Genomic DNA, 20,924 nt, shown 5'->3' with positions numbered 1-20,924 from the left:
CGTGAGGTCAGCGGGGCCGGGAGTTGAGCTGGACGTGCAGGTTCCATGCGGGAGGAGCTGCTGGAATCTGCAAACCAGTGAGATCAGGAGAGAAAACAACACCCCACATCTAACGCCCTCCCCCCTCCCCGGAGGGATTTTGGGACAAAACAGTCAATTCGTCATTTTTATTTTGGATGTAAGGAGGTGATAGCTCTGCCTGAGGGACAAAATCTGGCAGCTCCAGGGGACTGGTAAGACCCAGGGGGCTGCAAAACCTCTGGCACAGCCCTCTGCTCTCTGACCTTTACAGTGGGGGATGTGGCTCCTGACCCTCCCCAGACACCCTCGCACTGCCAGGCTTGGCTGAGGGAAGATGTGCCTAAAACCTAAGGGGATATACAGAACATCTCAGGGGTTGGATCTGCCTGGGCTCAATCCCCATGGTCCCTCCTTCTCCAAAGTCTTTCACCAGGCCCGTGGGATGCCTGTATTCATGGCAGCTGGGACACCAACTCCAGCACACAGGGACAGAGGTCCTGCCCTTCCCGGCGCTGCGAGACATCACTGCCTTTAGCTGCTGTAATGGGTTTCTAAAATTAGCTGCACACTCTGCCCTTGGACTCAAGCAGGACATTTCTCAGTTGTTTCATATCAAAAGTCCAAAAAAAAAAAAAAAAAAAGAAGCAGAGCACAAAAGCCACCCCAGTCAATGCATGGCTAAGTTTATTTTATCACTTGTCCCGCAGAACTTGACATCTATTTTAAGTCATTTATGAAGAGTACAAGTGTGAATAGCTGCAAAAGTTTTGCAATTCCAAGACAGAACATACAGCTGCTAAAAAAAGCAAATTTAACCTTCCCAACAAAGCCTCAACAAGCAGACCACCCTTCCCTGGATCACGTTTCCCAGCTACTGATTTCAGACAGCCAAAGCTCATCTCCCCCACATCTGAAGTTGATAAGTTTATGAAGAGGTCTCCAGCTATGGCAGCATCACCCCATCAACCCCTTGCTGGCATCTGTGGGTGCCTCCCTTCCGTTTGGGCTCGGTTTACCCCGTGCTGAGTGGGACAGGTGCAGGTTGGTCCCTCAGGGTTTATCCCTCCCTCTAATTTATGAGTATTTTACATTTTGCCGCAGGCCACAGCTCCTATAAATAAACCCGGGCTGCCTGTGGCAGATGTGAAGCCTATTGCTGCCTGCACGCTCCGTTAGAGGCCCTGGCTTCCCAGCAACGGGCATGGGAATAGATCTGAATCTGCAATGAAATATTAATTGGAAGCAGTGCTATTCTCCTGTCTACAAAGGGGAATTTTAATTGAGGACCACGTTAACAAGCTAATACCTTCCCTCACCACGCGGTCACAGCGAGCTGAGGAAGAAATGGGGGTTGCTAGGACCTGCTCTTTTTAATTGGAGCACCTCCTATTGCCTCTGTCTTCCCAAATCAACCCAAATTAGCAGCCCAGTGTTCATCACCCGGCAAACCCGCCACCAGCAATTGCTTGATTTGGCTTGTGGTTTCCTAAAGGAGTCAGAAACATCTCAGCAGGGAGAGTCTGGAGCATCCTTGTGAGATCAGTCCTGATCAGCAGCACCTCCCTTCATGCCCATTAAGTCCTAACTAGTCCTGACTATTCCCACACTGAGGGTTCCAGTTCAAGAACAGCACCTCTTGGGGTGCCCAGCAGCACGGGCAGGAGGTTCCCAGAGCCAGAGCAAAATAGGAATTCTCAAATAGCACGACACCTGAAAATGCAAGTTCAGGAGGTTGCTTTTTCCCCCCATCCCTGGTTAAATTTAGTCCACCCAGTGTTGCACTGGAGTCAAAACAGGATGGGAGAGAGATGTGGATCTGAGAGGAGTGCCTCTGATCTTGCATTTTCCATGTTTTTTGGTAAAGACTGAGCTCTCTGGGACACCGTGAGGGCACGGGAACTGCTGCAGCTCTTCCAGGGAGGGCTGCAGTTATCCTGCAAAACAACTCTCCCTTAGCTGAGGCTTTTGATTTCCAAGGGTGGGAGCAGGGGGGATCACTGCCTTCATCCTACAAAGCAGAAAGCAAAGCTATAGTAAAGCAGCTGAAAGGGGAGAAGGGACAGATCCTGCTGCAGGATGGAACGGAGCCGGTGCCAGCAGAGTCGTGTCCAGCTGTCACTGTCACATGTCGCCCGTGTCGTTCTCGTGGAACTTGTGGAGGTGGTCAGCGAACCTGGGGGAAGAGCAGAGCCACGTTAACCTGCAGTGAGGACCAGAGTGCTTTGGTGGCCGAGCAGGACCATCTCCAAATCCACGCACTACCCACAGCGATGAGCACCATGCTCTCCTCTGGCCACTGGAGTCCAGTACCTGGACCTGCACAGGGAGTCACAGCACGGATCTGACCTGGGTCTCCAGGATTACCTTTGCCTTTATCAGGATTTTTCCTGGGCAAAGACTACTCAGAGGAAGGGGCTTGGAGAACACCCCACTGAACACAGGCACTTGCCCTGTCCCATGCACTTTTTCTCATTGGGTTTAAAGCCCAATGAACTGCCCTTATTGCCAGGACAGAGTACTGCCCAAAAAAATCTGCTGCAAACCACTCTGCTCTGCCCACCAAACCCAAGCCCCGGGGCTGGGCTGGCCCAGCCTGTCCCCACACTCACTTCTTAGCACAGAAGGTGGTGCAGTCCCGTCCCACGCTCTCGCTCCAGGCTGTTTTGTAGAGCACCTGCAAGGGAAGGAATGTGATCAGCTCTGCTTTCACCTGCCACCCCTGCCTGTCCTCACAGCATCCTGTGTCACCACAGTGCCAGCCCATCCCTGCCATCCTGTCCTGGAGGGGGACTTCTGACAAGGGCATGGAGCAACAGGATAGAGGGGAACGGCTTCAAAATGAAAGAGAGCAGGTTTAGATTGGATATTGGGAAGAAATTCTTCCTGGTGAGAGTGGTGAGCCCTTGGCACAGGTTTCCCAGAGAATTTGTGGCTGCCCCATCCCCGGAAGTGTCCAAGGCCAGGTTGGACGGGGCTTGGAGCAACCTGGGATAGTGGAAGGTGTCCCTGCCTGTGGCAGGGGGTTGAAACTGGATGATCTTTAAGGTCCCTTCCATCCCAAACCATGATTCCGTGATCACCAACGTGGAGAACCCCAGTGTGTTTCAGTGGCTGCCCTCAGGATGGCCAGGATGAGCTTTTCCAGTGGGTTATTTTTGCTGGGGCAGTGCTGCTGTGGCTGTGGTGGTTTGGGGTAAGGCTCGAGGCTGCACGTGGATGGAGATGTGTTTTGGAACAGCCTTAAGGAAGGGCACTGCTCGGCTTGGCTCCTTTTTCCCTTCATGGCACTGTGTTTGTATTCCAAAGCTGTGGTCTCAGGAGGCAGTGGTGGGGTTTGGAAAGAGGGAGAAACCCTCCTGCTGATTCATTCAAGCCTTGGGGATTTGTAAGCTGTTGTTATCACCAGGAAAACACTGGTGATACACCCACCAGCAGGCCTCTAAATTAGGGTTAATTAAAGTCCCCTGGGATCAGTGACAAAGATGTTGCTCCCACCACTGCGATGGAGGAGATGGAGCTTCATCCAGTCCCCTGCAGCACACACAGTGTGTGCCCAGCCCAGGCAGTGCTGGGTGCTGGATTTCAGGCCCTTTTGTGTCTAGATGATGTAAGATCATTCCAGCCATGTAATATTTATGAATTTTCCTTTTCTATTTTTTTTTTTTTTTAGGTTAGAGCTTTAAATTTTAATGATGTTTAACTTTTTATTTCCTTTACTCCTTTCCTCCCCAAAATAACACCATAACTTTGAGATCAGGGCAGAAATATTGTTCTGATTTGCCTTTTATCTCCTTTCATTGTTGAATTATTGATAATTTGTTTGGCTTCCCCCCCCCCCAAAAATGACAAATAAACTCCCAGAAACTGTGCAAGGATATAAGGATATAGAAGGAGTTTGCATCATGACAAATTCCCAGGGGATTCGGGCTGGCTCAAGCCTCGATTCCTACAAAACCTCTGCTTCTCTATTTTCGACCCTAATGTACAGTTGGGGAAATTTGGAGCCACAGAACACATAAGGAACATGGGGAGAATTAGAGCTCAATAATACAGAGTATTACAGTGTAATAGTTTGTAAAAGAGAGCTGGAGCTCATCCCTGGAGAGGCAGCAAACAGAACTGAGCTCCACTGACCAGGAGGTTAAGGATGGACCCAGGCACAGGAAAGTGGAATTGCACATGCTCTAGAAACGGGCAGTGTGGGCTCAGGGGGATGTATTTTATTCCTAAAAATTGCTATGGTATTAGATTCACAAAAATTAACCAGAATGTTGCTCCCCAACAAGCTTGGGAACACACTAAACGCCCTGTGAGCTCTCGGCACGGTGGCACCACGATCCCAGGGCTGTTTCCAGGAATGACATGAACACATGGCCAGCCTCCAGCTCCTGCCTTTGGGCAAGCCTGTGCCCAGCCAGGGTGGGATTCCCGCCCTGTGAAGCTGAGGGGGATATTTGTTGGCATGTCCACGTCCCTGCTGAGTTGTGCTGCCCACCCTCCTGTCTGCACTGCGCCTCCAGAACCACTGACGCACCACTGCAATGCACTTGCTTGGTATAACATCCTAAAAAAACCCAAATTCCCCCTGGAGGGGATGCTAGCAGACATTTTGTGGGGATGTCCACCCCCTGTGGCCCCCACACTTACCAGGAAGACGAGACAGTGCAGGAACAGGGTGTAGAAGAAGGCAACGGTACGAGCGGTTTTGTTGGACAGGATGAGCCGCCCCTGCAGGAGAGCAGGGCAGAAAATCCCATTTTAATGGGGGTCAGTGGAAACCACTTCTCCCTGTGCAAAGGTTCAGAGAGACCCTGGACAAGACTGGGGCCTCATTCCTGCTAGGCCCTGCATAAACACACACACACTGAGGTGGGGTGATTTGCCCACCTCCAAGCAGTCATGCTCCTTCAAGGTGGCTGCACAGGTGCCTATGCTCTCAGCCCAAAACTGCCCAAATCGAGGTGAATCTGGGGCTGCAAACTGTGGGATTTCCCCCACTGAAAACTCTCTTGGGGCGGTTATTTTAAGTTGCTTTGCCTCAGCTTTCTCCAGCAGCTCTACCTGCTCCTGCTGTGCCAGCCCTGACTCAGTGCCTGCTGTGGCTCAGCGCTGCTCCAGAGAGAAACCCCGGCAGTAATTAAGTCTGCACATTTTTAATTCATGAGCTCAAACAACTTGTGATTTGCAGTGTCCCCTCACCACCTCCTCTGCAGGGCAGTGGAGCCAAGGCTGCTCCCAGAAGCTGGCCTTGATGTTTGCTGTCCCTGGCTCTGCAAGGTCTCTCCTGAAAGAGTCACCCTCCACCTTTGCCAGGTCTGTGCCAGCCCACAGGGCTGCCCAAGCTCTCCAGGGACTGAAACCCTGCGGGCTTGGGATGATTTGCCCTCCAGCCCCTCATTTTGGAGAGGCCACAGCCAGCCCCTGATGATGTCTGAGCCCTTTTGGCACATGACACCGGGGTCCCAGTGGGAAACCTTCACGTTCATCCTTTCAAAAGACCTAAAGTCAGGAGGGAGCAGCCGCAGCCTGGGAGAGCAGCTTGCGAGGGATGTGCCTGCCCTTCCTTCACAGCCACTCTTTATTCCTGCTGTAAAAACCAGGGACTCATTATGGACATAAGCACATTCCCCAACCACCACACGGGCTTTCCAAAGCTGGCATTAAAACCCACAGATCTCCCACCAAACCCATTCTGGGCTGAAATCATCTTTGCTATTCACAGCCACGGCGGAGGCTGCTGTAACAAACAAGATTATGTTCTTAAATATTCCCAAGGAATAACTCCCCTAAGTCAGTTTTTTTGTGAATTCCTTTCATTAATTCTCCGTGGTGCTGGCACGCCACACTATCCATATTCATGTTGGCATTTGCTTGGTTTTTATGCAAATGACAACTCTGCCTTTATTACAAGATATTTCTGTGTTCTGGGGCTGCTGCAGACCAGCGGCCCCACATTACGCTGGGTAGCTGGGGGTTAACTCAGCCAAAACCCAATCCTGAGCCTGCTGCTGAAGTCTCAAATTCAAATGTAAGTCAGATCTCCTCAATAACCACATTTTTAGCTCAGAAAGTAGCATTCATCCCTAAGAGATGGCAGCTCAAACCTGCAGTGCCAGCAGCAGCTCTTCTGTCCGCTGCAGCTCAGGCAAGGACCCTCTGCTGCTGCAGAAACCACAGCTCCCCAGTATTTTCCCTCATGCTTTTTGGAAGGAAGAAGTGGAGCAGGAAGGATCAGGGCTTGGGAAGAGGTTTTCATGGAGAATGCAATAAGAAATCACGGTGTGCCTGAGGATGCTCTGCTGTGCAAGGCAGAGCATCTGCCCTGAAGCCTGGGACCCTCTGCAGCCCCTCACACTCCTGCTCCCCAGTTGTGTGGGGTGCTGGGACTCTCTGGGGGAGTCTCCTATGAGGGAGATCAGGCTGAGCAAAGAGGCTTTGCCCTTGGTCAGCCCTTGGCTGGGGGTGCAGCTCTGAGCCCCCCTGTCACGTTACAAACCAGAGGAGAGGTGCTTGGAATCACAGACTAGAATCATAGAATCGTGTAGATTGGAAAAGACATCCAAGATCACTGAGTCCAACTCTTCTCCCAGCACTGCCAGGGCAACCACTAAACCAATTCCCCAGGTGCCACATCTATACGTCTTTTAAATCCCTCCAGGAGGGTGACTCCACCACTGCCCTGGGCAGCAAGGGAAGAAAGTGATTGCTCCTAAACTGAGCGCCAGCACGGCCCCGTTGTGATCTGCACCTCTCCTGGGGGAGCAGGGATGGGGCCCTCCCATTGCCTGAGGCCAAGCCCAGCAGCCCCATTCCTCATGCAGGAACTGGGCTAAAAACCTCCCACTCGTGCACAGCAGGGCAGCCCACTCACCATGCTCAGCGTGGCCTTATCCCAGGGACTGAGGCTCAGGTACTTCCGCTGGCGTTCCTGCAAGGAAACCGTACAAGAAGCTGATTTCTGAGGCTCAAAGGGCTAAATTTGGGGTTTGCAAACCAGGGAAGGAGCTCTGTGCCCCAAGATGCTCCTATTTGCCCTCCCACCCCCTGCCACAGGGGACATCATCTGGGTAACAATGACTTGTATTTTCTGTTTTTTGAAGTGGATGCCGTTCCAGTGCGTTTTATTCTTTCAGAGCGCTATCCCTGGATTTCAGCTGGGCAATGATCCCACAGCAGATGGGAGGATGCCAGGAGCTTTTCATACCTTCCTGCTGAAGGAGGAGAAGGGGTCCAGGCGTTCCTCGTACTGGGAGGAGTAGCGCTGCTCCGTGTCGTCCCTGCTGCCGCCCTGGGGGAGCAAAGGCAGGGTGAGAACCAGTGGGCACCGGGGTGAAAAAGGGTGTGTGGACACCCAGCACAAGGGCACAGCCCCCCCAGTCCCCCTGGGCTGCTCATCTGGAAGCAGTGATCCCCAAAAGATGGAGCAGCACAGCCCAGAGCAGGGACAGACAGCATCTGTCCCCTTTGGAAAGGAGATGCACAACAGGAGCTATCGAACAAGATCCTTTCTTCATAAAATTGTTGAATGATTTGGGTTGAAGGGACCTTAAAGACCATCTAGTTCCAACCCCCTGCCATGGGCAGGGACAGCTTCCACTAGACCAGGTTGTTACATCAGGGGATTCTTCCATGGGGACTCTCTATTTCTCCTGTGACTCCCTATTTTTTGCCCTTTCTGTGAAATAATTGTCCTCTCTGTCACCCCAGAGAGCTCCACTTGGGCTAGTGCAAATCCCTCTCTGAATTCCTTTGCTGCTGGGCCATGTTAGCTGGGCAAAGGGCAAGGAAAATTAGGTGAAGTGAGAGATCTGGGTGGGTTCAGACAGGCTGGATTTTATCCTCCTCCTGGGACAAGAGGCTCCCCTTGTAGAGCCCTGGCAGCAGCAAGCCCCGAGGATGCTCGTGCAGCCTGCACATCTCTGCTCCTCCTTCCTCCAACGCTGCCTCTGCAGGTCACCAGAACTGCAGATTCCACATCATTCCTACCCAAACCCGGCCTGGAAACGGCACGTGCTGCCCCCCGGCATGGGCACAGCCTGGTGCAAGCTCTGGCTCAAGGGCTCTGCTGCTAATCCACCCCCCTCCCCAGCACCGCGCCCTCTCCCTCTCTGCCCTGCCAGGCATTCACCGAGGCCCCTTCTGGACCCGTTCCTGCGTGCAGTGGGTTGTCCTGCCCAGCCACCCGTGGCTGGTTGTTACTCTGCCGTGTAAACCTTAAGCAAATGCGCCCTCACAGCCCGCAATCCGATCCCTCGGGTCACCGTGGTGAGAGCAGCTCCCGATTTAGGGGCGATGAATTCGCCACGGCCTGGCCTTATTGAATGATCTTTGAGGAGTATTTTTAACGTGTCACATGCCCGATTAGGGGGTGAATTATGCAATCCCCCGGCGCTGCTGCCGCGGAGGGTTCTGCTCTTTTAGCTCATGCCGATGGCATGCAAGGGGTTGCCTTGTGGCGGTGGATAAACATGGGTATGATATTCCGCAGGAGAAACGGGGAAAAAATGTCAGAGGGGGTGACCTGGCGTCATCACTGAGACATAAATAAAAGAACCAAATAAGGTCCTTCCCAGCTGTAGGAGTTTCCCGTGCCCAAATGCTGTTAAAGTATCTGTCAATAAAACAGGCTCGGTCCAGGCAGCAGGGGAAGGGAGCACAGAAGGGGGTGGGATGGCAGGGAACTGGTGTCCCCCACCCTTAGTGGGACTTTTGCAGTTACAAGGAAAGCCCGAGGTCAGGACAGCCTGGCTCTGATCAGGGAAGTGGTTGCAAGGGAAAGCTTCCAGGCAGCCTGACCTGCCTGCAAAACCCCCATGATTTCCAGGAATGAACCACCCGAGGGACACAGCACGAGCAGAGCAGGTTGCAGCTAAGTCTATTTCCCCTCCCCAGCCTCCTCCTGGTGTTACTGGTGTGGTTTTGTGCTGGTTTCTTCTCTTTTGGGACTGTCTGTCTTCCGGCTGCCCAGAGAGCAGCTCTCTGTGCTGGCTACAAGAAGTTCAGGGTGGTGGGAAACGAACACAGGTAGGACAGGATGATTTTACAGGCTCTAACTTCAGGGATTTATTGCAGGAGGTCCCAGCTTAACTGCTGTCTGCATGGTCAGGCAGGACCATCTGTGACTGCCTGCTGGAGCATCACATTGTCAGCACTGAGCATGAAGGTGGGGTGCAGCAGCTCTTTTAGGGAGGAAATTCGAGCTTCTGGTTTAGAAGTTGTCAGACACCCTCCAGCACAGTTCAAAACTGCCTTCCCAGCAGAGAGGCTGGATCCCTGCTCCTCTAGGCAGAGCACTGCACCCTTTCCCACCTAATTAGCTCTCATTTTCCAACTCTGATGCGAGGTGAATGTGGGTACTGTGCAATTTCCCTGTTGCTCCTGTGGGGCCATGGTCTGAGCCTGGGGATTGTCCATGTGTGGGAACCCAGCTGGAGCATGGACAGACAGACAGACAGATGGACACTCACCCGGCCAGGGTAGCTCTGCAGGAACTTGATCTTCTCGTAGAGCTTGATGTTGTCAGCTCTGAGGTTGTCCAGCTCGCTCTGGAGCGCGTGCACCGTGTGCTGCATCATCCGGTTCTCCTGCAGCAAGGAGGGGGAAATGGGATCTTCACTGGGTGGGAGGCAGGAGCTGGGGGTGATTTGGTGCATCCAGCCAGGATTCAGGCCCTTCTCAGGAATTAAAATCCCCAGGCTTTGAGTTACAATTGCTCCCAAATCAAAACTGCCCCGGGTGTGGCAGAGTGGGGCTCCCAGTCCTGAACCACCAAGAACCACATCCCTCTGTGCCCAAAGGAGGGCTGGGGCAGCCAAGGTGGCCGTGGGTGGCTTTGGGCTGGGACGTGGCCCCCATGGGAGGTGCAAAGCCAACCTGATGGCTTTGAAAAAGTTGTTTTGAGCTGGACTTCAGTTTGGGTTTTTACCCCAAACCGCACTCCCTCCATGCTTTTTCCATGGCACCCCCAAATGCCGTGCCAGGTGGCCAAGCACACACGAGGCAACAACAGAGATTTGGACCTGCTCTCAAACTGGAGCAACACGGACGGGCTGGGAGAGGCTTTGGGCCTGCTCACAGCAGAATATACTTTCCTCTTGCTTGCAGTGATTGATGCTAAATTCCCTGCAGGTCACTAAAGCAGCAGCCCCAAGGCTGCAGACCCTGCAGCCCCCCCAGCCCCCTCCCCACCAGACTTACCCCCTCCAGCTCCTGGTTCCTGGCCCGGAAGCGTTCCCTCTGGCTGGAGATGATGGAGAGGAGTGAGTCCACCTGCCCCTCAGGGAATGAGGTGCCAGGGGACGGAGGGTGACCTGTGGGCAAAGTTTGGAATGAGAGATGATCTGGCAGGTGCCCACCATCCACCCCAGGGCTTGCCCAAGATGCTCCCTGTGACACTGAGGGACTTTGGGGGCACCCAGATAAACTCCTGTGCAGTTATTGAAACATGGACTAGTTTATGATTTGGGTGGTTTTTGTTTTTTGTGGTTTTTTTTTTTTTTTTATTATTTTTAAGGGACTTATCCTGGAAATGCACAGGAAAACCAATTGCACTATTTGGTGCAACCCATGGCTGCCTTTCCCTGACCACGACCCTCCCCATCCCTGCCAGACTCTCTCCTGTAGCTTCTGCAGCAGTTGCAGCCCTAAAAAAAGCCTGAGAGCCACAACCAGCCCCTCCATCCACACTCTTCTCTCCCCTGCCCTGACCCTGAAGCCATCACCAGCTTGCTGTGCCCAGGAACCCAATTTGTGGGTGCCCCACATGGTTGCCCCCCACAATGGGGCTCTCTGGGTGCCTGGGGGGTCTGTGGAAAATTCTTCCTGCTTTTCCTTCCCGGCAGTGGGAGGCATCCAGGGCCAAGGAGAAACATGTCCCCAAGGCCATGACTCAAACTGGCTGCACAGAGCAGCTATTCATAGAGCAGGATGGGTGGCTGCAGGTTGTTTGGCTTGGTGGGACTGTGGCTGTGATATTGTTTATCGTGTGTTTTCAAAACCTTTCAAAACAAAACAAAACAAAAAAGCCAGAACAAATCCCCCCAACCTCCCTCCCTCCCCCCAAAAAAAGGAAAGGAAGTGGTTTTTTTGTTGTTGTTGTTTTTTTTTGTTGTTGTTGTTGTTTGTTTGTTTGTTTGTTTGTTTTTCCAGAGGAGCTGGGAGTTGTTATTTGTTTTTGGTTCATTTTCTCCTGCAGACCTCAGCACAGGAGCTGATGTAAAGGAATCGTTTCACTCGCTGTCTCTGGAGGGGTTTGGTGTGGGAAGGGCAGGAGGCAGAGCACAGGGTGTTTGGTTCAGCCTGGGTTCCCCAGCTCAGCACGGAGCCAGGCCTGGCATGTGCCTGCTGCACCACCTCGGGAGCAGCTGGAGGATGGAAGAGCCATGCCCAGCATGGGAAACCCATCACTGGTCCCAGTGAAGGACTTGCTGAGCAGGTGATGCCTGTGCTGGGTCAGGAGCCCCCTCACCCTGCTGTCCCTGCAGAGGTGACCACCCACCCTGTCCCCCCAGCACAGCCCCAGCTTCGCCTCTCACCGTAAAACAGCGCCGTGGCCTCCTTGATGGGCTCGGGGATCTTCTCCAGGCTGGGGCTGGCAGCGCCCTGGGCAGCACAAGCAGAAGGGATTAAGCATTTCCCACCCACCCAAAGGTGCCTGGACAAAGCAAACCCCTGCTGGGCACTGCTGCTGCCCCGACACCTGCACCCACGGGCACTCTGCGAGGATCAGGGCTGAGACAACGTGGAGGGGTTGGTGTTCAACCTCAGATCCCAGCCTTTGCCTGGGAAGAAGGGCTGGATGGTTCCTGGATGCCATTGCCACCACCCCCTCCCACGCCACCACCTCCCCACTGCAAGGGCACAATGCAAACCTCTGCTGGGTGAGTTGTGAGAAAGAAAGAAGGGGAAGGAAAAAAAAAAAAAAAGAAGGGAAAACAAAGAGAATGTAAACACCCCTCAGTCTGCTGCTGATCCTCCACCAGAGGCAACCAAACCCTGGGGCCATTTGGAGTGGTCCCTGCCGGCTGCCAGGGCCAGGGTTACCTCTGCATCCGGGCGGTGCACGGCAGACAGGGCTTGGATGGTGCTGAGGTCGTGCTCCAGCTTGGCCACCAGCTCCTTTTGTCCAGCCAGCGTGGACACGGCCTCTGTCAGCTGGATCTGCAGCTCTGCACAGCGCACTGCAAGACACAGCCAGGGCTGTCACCCGGGGGGGGTCCCAAACCCCTCAGTGTGCCAAGTGGACACCAGAAAGCTGGGAAACCCCCACCTGGAGCACCAGAACCAACTCATGGGCAGCAATCCCGTTCTCTCTGCATTTCTGAGGGCACACCAGCAATCCCTGCTCAGCACCAGGGGTCCATCCCACCCTGGTGATGTCCCAGGGTGGGCTCAGCCCCTGGGCAGGGCCAGCACCACGTCCCAGTGCCAGGGGCAATGGGAGCAGGCAGCTGCCTGCACCTGCACAGCTGCTTCCAAGTATCAGCAAGGTACTTCTGGTGCCCCAGGGGTACCTGGCAGCATCCTGGCTGGGCAGAGTAGGGGGACCTGGACAGGGATAAGGCCCGCAGATGGATCCCCAGGTCTGATCTGCACGGGAAAGGCGTGATGGAAAAGGCTCTGGGCAGCACATCCCTGGCTGTGAGAGCTGAGACAGGCACTCATGGGGTGGATGGTGACTGTGGGAGGCTGGAGCAGGGTGGAGGCCATCTCCCAGGAGGGGCTCAGGTGGGACCATTCCTGCCCTCAGGAGCCGTGTCAGGCTGTGCAGCCCCCAGCATCCCCGCTCAGCCAATTTTCTACAAAGGAACCCTCTTTCCAGTTGCCCCCCAGAGTAAAATCCACACCCTAAACCACAACAGGCGCTGCTGGAATGCTCCAGGAGCAAAACAAAAACCTCTCATTCCCCTCACATAACCCCAGCCCAGATGTGAAGCAACAGAGAGATGTGCTGGGGCCAAAATGCAGCTACAGCAAGAGGCACAGGACCAGCACTGCAGGGCAAGCTCCGTGCTCCACTGGCAAATCCATCCCTAAACTGTCCTGCAGCAGAAGTAGACTTGTTTCACCCTTCTCCCTTGCTGCCAGCAATGTCTTGGCCTCTCTCTGGCTGAAAAACCTGCTCAGAAAAACCTGCTCAGCTCCAGGTTCAGAGCTGGTGCTCTGCACCACCAGCATCTCCACCGCAGGGACGCAGGATACGTCCCTCTGTGCCTGGATTTCCAGGTGGGTGAAAGCTCAGGTTCCAGCTGTTCCAGTCCCTCCCTGATAATTCCTGTTGTAATTATTCCCCTGAATTCCAGACAGCTGGAAGGCAAGAAAAATCCTCATTTATCAACAGCCAGGGAGCAAGAAATGCAGAGGCTGCCTGGGGAGCAGCCAAGCTTGGGGGGCAGGAAGGGCAGGCTGTTGCACCCCCAGGGCTTCTACCCTCTCTGAAGCCTTCAGATGAGGGTGGGTGCAGCATGGGTGCAGCTCAAATCCAGCTCCCCCAGTCCTGCCAGGCTGGCAGCCAATCTGCCCACCCCAAAACTGGCTGTGGAGGGGGGTCCTTGCATGGGGTGTGATGCCCTGGCCGGAGGATTGGACTGAGAGCAGCAGCGATGGAGGCTTGAACAAAGTGATGCCCAAAGCCAACGCTGCTTTCCAAGGAAGCAGAGGCTTTGCTGGTGCAAATTCCACCCTTTTTATGTGTGGGCATGGCACCTGAGGACAGTAGTGGGGTAATGTTTGGGTTCGATGATCTTAAAAGTCTTTTTCAATCTAAACAATTCCATTGTATGAAACACAATTTCTAACGTTCATATCACAGAATCATAGAGTGGATTGGGTTGGAAGGGACCTTAAAAACCATCTTGTTCCAACAGCTCTCCCACTGGCAGGGACACCTTCCACCAGGCCAGCCCAAGCCCTGTCCAATCTGGCCTAGGACACTTCCAGGGATGGGGCAACCACAACTTCTCTGGGCAACCTGTGCCAAGGCCTCAACACCCTCACAGGGAAGAATTTCTTCCCAGTATCCAACCCAAAACTAGATTGGATAAACTTCTTTCAGCTTAAAGCCATTCCTCCTTGTCCTATCCATGTTATTCCAAAGGATCAAGGCTCCCTGCAGGGAAGTGAAGGTGATGCATGCTTTGAACACAACCCATGGATTTTTTTTTCTCCCTTCTGCATATTTACAGTTTATAACCCCACAGTAAAAGGCTCAGGATCGAGCAGAAGTGGTTGTGTTAAAGGCACATCCCACTGGAGGTCAGTATTTCTCCAGGAACTGGGAATCGCTGCCTGCTCCAAAACATGGGTGGCCTGATGCAAAATATTTGCATGAGCAAGATTTAGAAAGAAGAAAACCTCTTCCCTACGGTTAATTACTCAATTGGCTGTCTTTTTAAATTGCATTAAAGTGTAATTGGGGAGGTCTTACTGGCCAAACATGGGCTGTGGGGCCCAATTCTGCACAAGGCAGGGCAGAGCATTGTGCCCAGGCTGCACCACGCTGGGAGCAGAGCGGAGCCTGCCTGGGGCAGGACGTGTTCCCTGGCCTCCCCCCCTGCCCAAAAATCCTCTGCAGAGCTCAGCTCTGGCATCCTGCAGAAGGAGACCCGAGCCCTGGATCCCACCTCCCGGGTCTGTCTCTTGCTTAAAAGTCATGTAACTTTTGCCTTTTGAGTTACATGGACTGAGTTTTTCAGTTTGCTTAAGAGGAAAAGGGGTGACCAAAGAAACACATCTCCCAGCTCTAAAGGAATCTGCATCCTTCCTTCCCTCAGGTTTCACTCGGCCTTGGCCAGTCTTCTACAAACCATCCACAAAAAGAGAAAAGACTGGACCCGTGTCTAACACTGAAAGCAACCAAATGCACAGTTTGTCTCTCATCTCTCTGTCAGTGTCACTCTTCACAGCGGGGCCTTGGTGGTGTTTTTTTTAATCATAACTTTCTTTTTTCAAAGGGGCCGTGACCACCCGCGAGTTTGTCACTTCTCTGCCAGCGACTCTTCGCCCCCAGCAGTGGGGGGGACGGCTCTCTCCTAGGAAGGCAGGTCAGCTCTGGCATTGAGATCCAGCAAAAGGAAATCTGCCTTTGTCTCCCCTGAGCTGCTGTGCTGGAAAACCTTTGCTCTGACCCCTCAGATGTGCAAATACCTCAAACGCTGTGCAAGACGGAGAGGCACTGCGGAATATAATGGGACAAAGAAGGTGAAGCCCTGGGAAACTGAGTTTTAAAGAATGGTAACTTTAGCCTCAAACTCTGTCTTTTGAGGTGGTGGAGAAACTGGGCCTGACATTGCCATCGTCTCACAGAGAAAAGTGATGAAGTGCAGCAAGTGGGCAGGACACGCTGGCAGAAGCCACCTACCTTGGCTGGTGCCACACTCCAGGGCCCCCCTGGCAGGCACAGGAAGGTCCAATTTATCCTTCTCTGATATACAATAAATGAGAAGCTGAGACTGGACTATTCCCACCCCTGGAAGTGCTCAAGGCCAGTCTGGATGCGGCTCTGAGCAACCTGGTGCAGTGGAAGGTGTCCCTGCCCATGGACTTGGTGGCCTTTAAAGGTCTCTTCCAACCCAAACCATTTGATGATTCAGTGATATCTTGCCCCAGACTGAACAAGTGGTCAGTAAGAGCCTCTGCTCAAAGGATGTGACCTAAAGAAGATGCCTGTTCTGGGAAGTCTAAATGTACCTCCAACCCACTGCTGGAGGAGCACAGCCATGGATGACACTGCCACGGGATGTGTGTTCCTGGAAATAACACAAAGGATCTGTGTGTGGACAGGCCACGTGGTGAGAACGAAGGTGCCTCACACAGAGTGAAAACAAAACAGTCCCAAACTGAGCATAAAAGATTCAGATGAGTCTCACACTTCTTTCGTCGTGAGCAGCCCCGCAGGGCTCGTGCCGTTCCAAAGCTGCAGGTTAAATCCCTGTGGTGAATATTGAGGAGAACAATCCCAGAGCCCCAGTCTCCACGGGCATGTTGGAGGGGAACTGGCAGATGCAGGGGCTCATCGGCAGTGCCTGTGAGACCGCGAGCCCAGCGCTGCCACGGAGCAGCAGCAACTCTGACTCCCGTAACAAGCCCCAGCAACTGGGCTCCCTTGGCAAATCATCCAAAATAAACAGCATCTGTTTTCACAGATGGAGAAAATTAAGACACACTAGCAACTTAGTTTGAAGTTATAAGGCCAGACATAAATAAATGAGAGGCAATCTTTCCATAAGATGGTGGCTTGATTACTGAGGATACAGACAGATGAATAAATCACCTTGGGGTGAGATAGGCTGTAACTTGCTACACATCCATGAGACTGAAGTAACTGCTCATGTATATCCTCTGAGCCCGAAGGAAATGAGAGGTAAGTGGTATTGCTGAAGGGATCAGGGTAGGAGCACACACATGGGCAGTTATGGCAAATTAGCTGATGCTCTGCAAGTTCACACCCCGATTTGCCTTGTGGGAACTTTTTAATCTCCCTCCGTTACTGTCTGGCCTCCTCAAATTTACATAAACTGTAAAAAAATAAGAAAACAAGCCGAGAAGTGATGTGGCACGCTGGGAGCTTGCTTTGAAAAGTCATCTGAAGTGCACTGAAACCCACTACTTCAAAGGGTTGAAGCGCATTTTACTGACTGGAAGGAAGATGATGGTAAGATAACTAAACCTTGGAGTACCTTGGCGCGAGGACTCAAAGCTGGAGACTCACTCAACACAAACACGGGTGTCTGAGAGTGCCAGAAGCAGAAGCCAGAAGCAGCAGCAGGAAGCAGAGCCTACCATGGGCCCTTTGATTTTTCCACCTTGTTCACCTTCCCCCACGTTGGGCCACTCCAGTTAATGGCTGGGCTGCTGTGGACAGTGACTTGGAAGTGGAAATCACGGTTCTTCTGCATGCAGAAATAAGTGCCAAGACTTCCTGGCATCGCTGTCCAGGAGGCTTTTCAAGCCAACAAAGCCTTACCTCCGGCTCTACCTGATGCCAGAGATCCCAAGGTTTATACACAAACTAAGGCACAGTTTCAGGCTCTTGAAACACTTGGCATTTACCTTTTAAGGAAGTCTGAAGAAGATTGTTACTGCCCAAAGTCCTGCTCCCCTTCCAGGAGAATCAAAGGGAGATGACTTGGCCCTGTGCTTTGGAGCTGAAGGGGTGAGGGGGACGTGGTCAACACGCTGCAGAGTCAATCCTGGATGCACAGGATGATTTTCTCTGCCCTCTTTTTGGTCTGTGAAGATGGCAAGGGAGAAAGATCTGAGCCAAAACGCTCCCCGCAACAGGAAGGTCGTCCAAGGCCTTTCAGTGTTGTACAGCCTGATGGTTCCAGCTCTGTCTTGACCTTTTCATTGTGAGGGACAGCATTTCTGCACGGCCCAGGGTGTGTGGGAGTCCCTCAATCTGTCTTTATGCAGAGCCTTTTCCCTGGGGCCACCACTAAGCTGTCAGCAGGCTGAGAGACAGGGCAAGGAGGTGGGGAATGATTGAACATTTCTTTTCTGCAAGGCATCAGGGCCCTGTCTTCTGAGATCTGAGGTGCAAATCTCGTCAGAGTAAAGGCCAAAGAGCGGGGTGTGGTGCAAAAGCCCAGCTGGGCCGTCTGCTGAGATGCATCTCAACTCACAGAAGGGTTTTTGGGACATTTTAAAGCAACTTCTCTAGAAATCTCCAGGTCGGTCAGCTCTAAGAGCACCTGAGTAGCCAAAATGCCTGGAATCTGGGAATCATCTCAGCCTACAATGTTGCCTTATGGGCTGTCCTGGTTTACTTGTACCTGCCATGAGATCATTCTGTGATCAGACCTCCTGCAAGGTTTCTGAAAGGGCGAAAAAAGCAACAAGATGATGAAAAGAAAGGTGTGATGACATCTCTAAAAGCCATCTGCAAGTTCTAGCACAATCTACCTGGTCTTCAGGCACAGATACCAGCCCTGGAAAAGCTCCAGGAGTGAAGCAATGAGGTTTCCCTGCAGAGAGAGAGGTTGTAAGCAAAGACATCAAGACCTTCAGTGATGTCCTTTAGGGATGGTGCAGAAGATGTACAGTGGTGGCCTTGGGGAAGAGCAGAAGAAGTCGAACTGAACTGCAGCGAGGTGGGACCAGGGGTGATGATTTCAACTAAAAGAAATTAGTTGAAAAAAAGAAATACAATTCAGGCGAGATCTAAGGAAGAAGTTTTTTTTTTTTATGATGAGGGTGGGCAGGCCCTGGCACAGGTTGCCCAGAGAAGCTGTGGCTGCCCCTGGATCCCTGGAAGTGTCCAAGGCCAGGTTGGACAGGGCTTGGAGAAACCTGGGCTAGTGGAAGGTGTCCCTGCCATGGCAGGGGGGTGGATTTCATGACCTTTAAAGGTCCCTTCCAACCCAAACCACTTCCTGGCTCTATGGGTGCCTGCCCCACTCACCACCCAGCTTTCTGGGTTTCTCTGCCAGCTGCTGGCAGAGGAAGTGCAGGTGAGATTTTTTCTCCCTCCCCTCCTTTTCTCCCTTTATTTTCACATTTACAGGGCCTGCTGGGAAGGCAAGGTTTGAAGGATTTCTCCTTCCCTTTCCTCCTGGCCCAGCCACTCCAAAATAAACAGCCCCCAGCAAAGAAAACACAGCACTGCTTAATAAATTCACCCTGCAAGGATCGAGATTTCATAGAAGAAGGGATTATTTCCAAGGGTTCTAAGATAATTACATGGGTAACTAGGAAGAGTTCAAGAAAACAGTTTGAATTTTCTTATCAGTTTCCCATAGCTTGGAGCAAAAAGAAAATAAAATGCTCTACTGTAATCAAATCATGTTTTCTGAAGCCCTCTGTTGGCAAGAACACAATTTCTTCACCGCTTCCATTAAAACAGAAATACTCGGGAAAAAATAATAGCAATTTCCAGCTGGAAAGAAGTGGGGCCCAAAAGCACCATGTCGGTCACTCACAATTCCTTACCTGGTGGGAACATGATGCCATGTGGAAAAATATCCCCCTTCCCACTGAAAGACAGAACTGCCTCTTGCTGATGGCGGGGCAGGAGCGGGACCTTGGCCAGTACCTGTGGCACTGAGGTGCCAACTTCCTCCTGCACCCAAGGATCCAACAAACAAGGGATTTTCCCACTGATCCAGCAAATCCCTGTAAGGCTTCCTACGCAAATCTCCCCCATCCAAGCCCAGCAGCAGCTCTGTCCCAGCAGGAACAGTGGTGGCACACAGGTATGTCCCAGTGCTGACCACTGAGGGGCCGGGGGAACACACAGCTTAAATTTCTTCCAAAGAGGAGATTTTCAACATCCCTTCTGAAGGGCTGCCCCAATGAACCTATCACAGAGATCAAACTATCTCCATGGAAGACTGTATCTGCTCCTGACCTCTCACATGCACCCTGGTGGTTTGGGTTGCCTTCCTCCTCTTCCAAAAATAAATTTTTGGAGAGTGAGGCTTGAGAGAACAGCCAGGTTTTATCCCAGATGCTAAACTCTGAGCTACACTGACCCTTCTCCAGCTTTCCCCCAAACTAGGGCTGTGCTTTCACAAGTGTAACACATCCTTTGCTTATGACCATGGGTGTGATTTGAGGAGTTCTGTGCCGGTACCACCTAAAGAAAAGTGCAGGTTACAAGTACAAAAATTAACCAACCTCAGTCATGGCTTTAAAAAGTGTAGCTGTTTAGCACCAAGTTCAAAAAAAAAAAAAATCAGGGTCAAATTATACATGATAATGCCATTTATAGCAATGAACAGCTTGACCAGTTGTTAAAAACAAGGGGGGAAAAAAAGGTGTTAAACCCAGAACCTTCCCATGATGTGGAACAATCTCGTCACAGACGTATCAAAATCCTTCAATTCACAAAAAAATCCAGACATGAGCACGCCAGGTAAAACAGAGCACACAGGTAAGGACACACACACACACACACATGCTCTACCTCACACCCAGAGCATCCAAGCCAGCAGTTTATTCCACTAGTTTTAAAAATATAATCCCACTGATGGATTACAACATCTGTTCCTTACCAAACTTCAATCTCCTGACTCTGTAAATACTGAGAATATTTATAGGAACAACATCTAAGGCACTAGAGGAGGAATTTATTTTCCTATAAAGGATCTGTAAAAATAAACAGGGAGAGCCAAATATCTGGGAAAATTCCTCTGCATTTTCATTTTTGAATCTAAAGCATTTCTGACCTCAGATAATTGAATTTAATTTTTAAAAATCAGTTGATATATTGTTACAGCACTCAGAACAATCCCCCTTTGTAGTCTCAAACCCAAAATACATAATGCTGTGTAGGAAGTTGGGTGCCCACCTCCCACTGACTCCAGCAGGAATTGTCACACTTGGATTTCACTCAACAAAGGATACAGTTCTGACATCTAACACTTCAGTGTTTAAGGTACCGAGAACACACACACACTCCTTGTAGGAACTGATACACAAAAAGTAAATTTTCCTTCCCTGGTCAAACACAAATCCCACCAAGCCCGCCCCTTTGAGCCCTGTGCACATCACCAAACCAGAACCACAATGTAAATGTTTGCTGCTTGGACTCAGGTGTCACCTCGATAAAAGACAAGCCCACGCGGAATTGTGTTTGTATAAAAGATATTTACTTCAATTATCACACCTAGGGTGCTAGTGAATAATAATAATAATACATCGTGTGAGTTTCATACAGTGATATTGCTTCTCCATATCATATAGGGACCGTTGTACAGTGCTGAGAACAAACATTATATGGCTAAACCAAACAAAGACAGAAACAATGCCGTCTGCTGACGAGGGAGCGCTGCCCTGCACTGCCAGCCAGATAAACTCTTAATTTTTTTATGTTTAAACAAATACCAAGAAATAAAATGTTACAAAAGATGAGTCACAGCAACACAATGTGGGCTTCTCAAAGCTACTTGTACAAAAAAAAAAAA

The 20,924-nt window shown here is 51.6% G+C and overlaps 1 protein-coding gene across 1 annotated transcript in view; it reads right to left on the bottom strand.

Annotated features, from left to right (window-relative positions):
* Positions 1 to 683: 683 nt before the first annotated feature.
* The window catches only part of CUX1 (cut like homeobox 1), a 264,884-nt gene continuing 244,643 nt past the window's right edge, over positions 684 to 20,924 (bottom strand). The window contains exons 15-23 of the mRNA XM_027882106.1: positions 12,064 to 12,200; positions 11,556 to 11,622; positions 10,219 to 10,331; positions 9,489 to 9,605; positions 7,226 to 7,309; positions 6,893 to 6,949; positions 4,669 to 4,749; positions 2,631 to 2,695; positions 684 to 2,194 (exon numbers count right to left, since the gene is read on the bottom strand). Coding sequence (XP_027737907.1) covers positions 2,143 to 2,194; positions 2,631 to 2,695; positions 4,669 to 4,749; positions 6,893 to 6,949; positions 7,226 to 7,309; positions 9,489 to 9,605; positions 10,219 to 10,331; positions 11,556 to 11,622; positions 12,064 to 12,200 — 773 coding nt within the window. The 3' untranslated portion in view covers positions 684 to 2,142. The remainder of the gene's footprint in view (positions 2,195 to 2,630; positions 2,696 to 4,668; positions 4,750 to 6,892; positions 6,950 to 7,225; positions 7,310 to 9,488; positions 9,606 to 10,218; positions 10,332 to 11,555; positions 11,623 to 12,063; positions 12,201 to 20,924) is intronic.

The sequence above is a fragment of the Empidonax traillii genome, unplaced genomic scaffold (assembly GCF_003031625.1).
Source record: "Empidonax traillii isolate 1590-97213 ecotype Southwest subspecies unplaced genomic scaffold, ASM303162v1 scaffold101:size1699134, whole genome shotgun sequence".
Classification (NCBI taxonomy): Eukaryota; Metazoa; Chordata; class Aves; order Passeriformes; family Tyrannidae; genus Empidonax; species Empidonax traillii.
The sequence above is the reverse complement of the archived record's forward strand: the minus strand, read 5'-3'. Positions and strand labels throughout refer to the sequence as shown.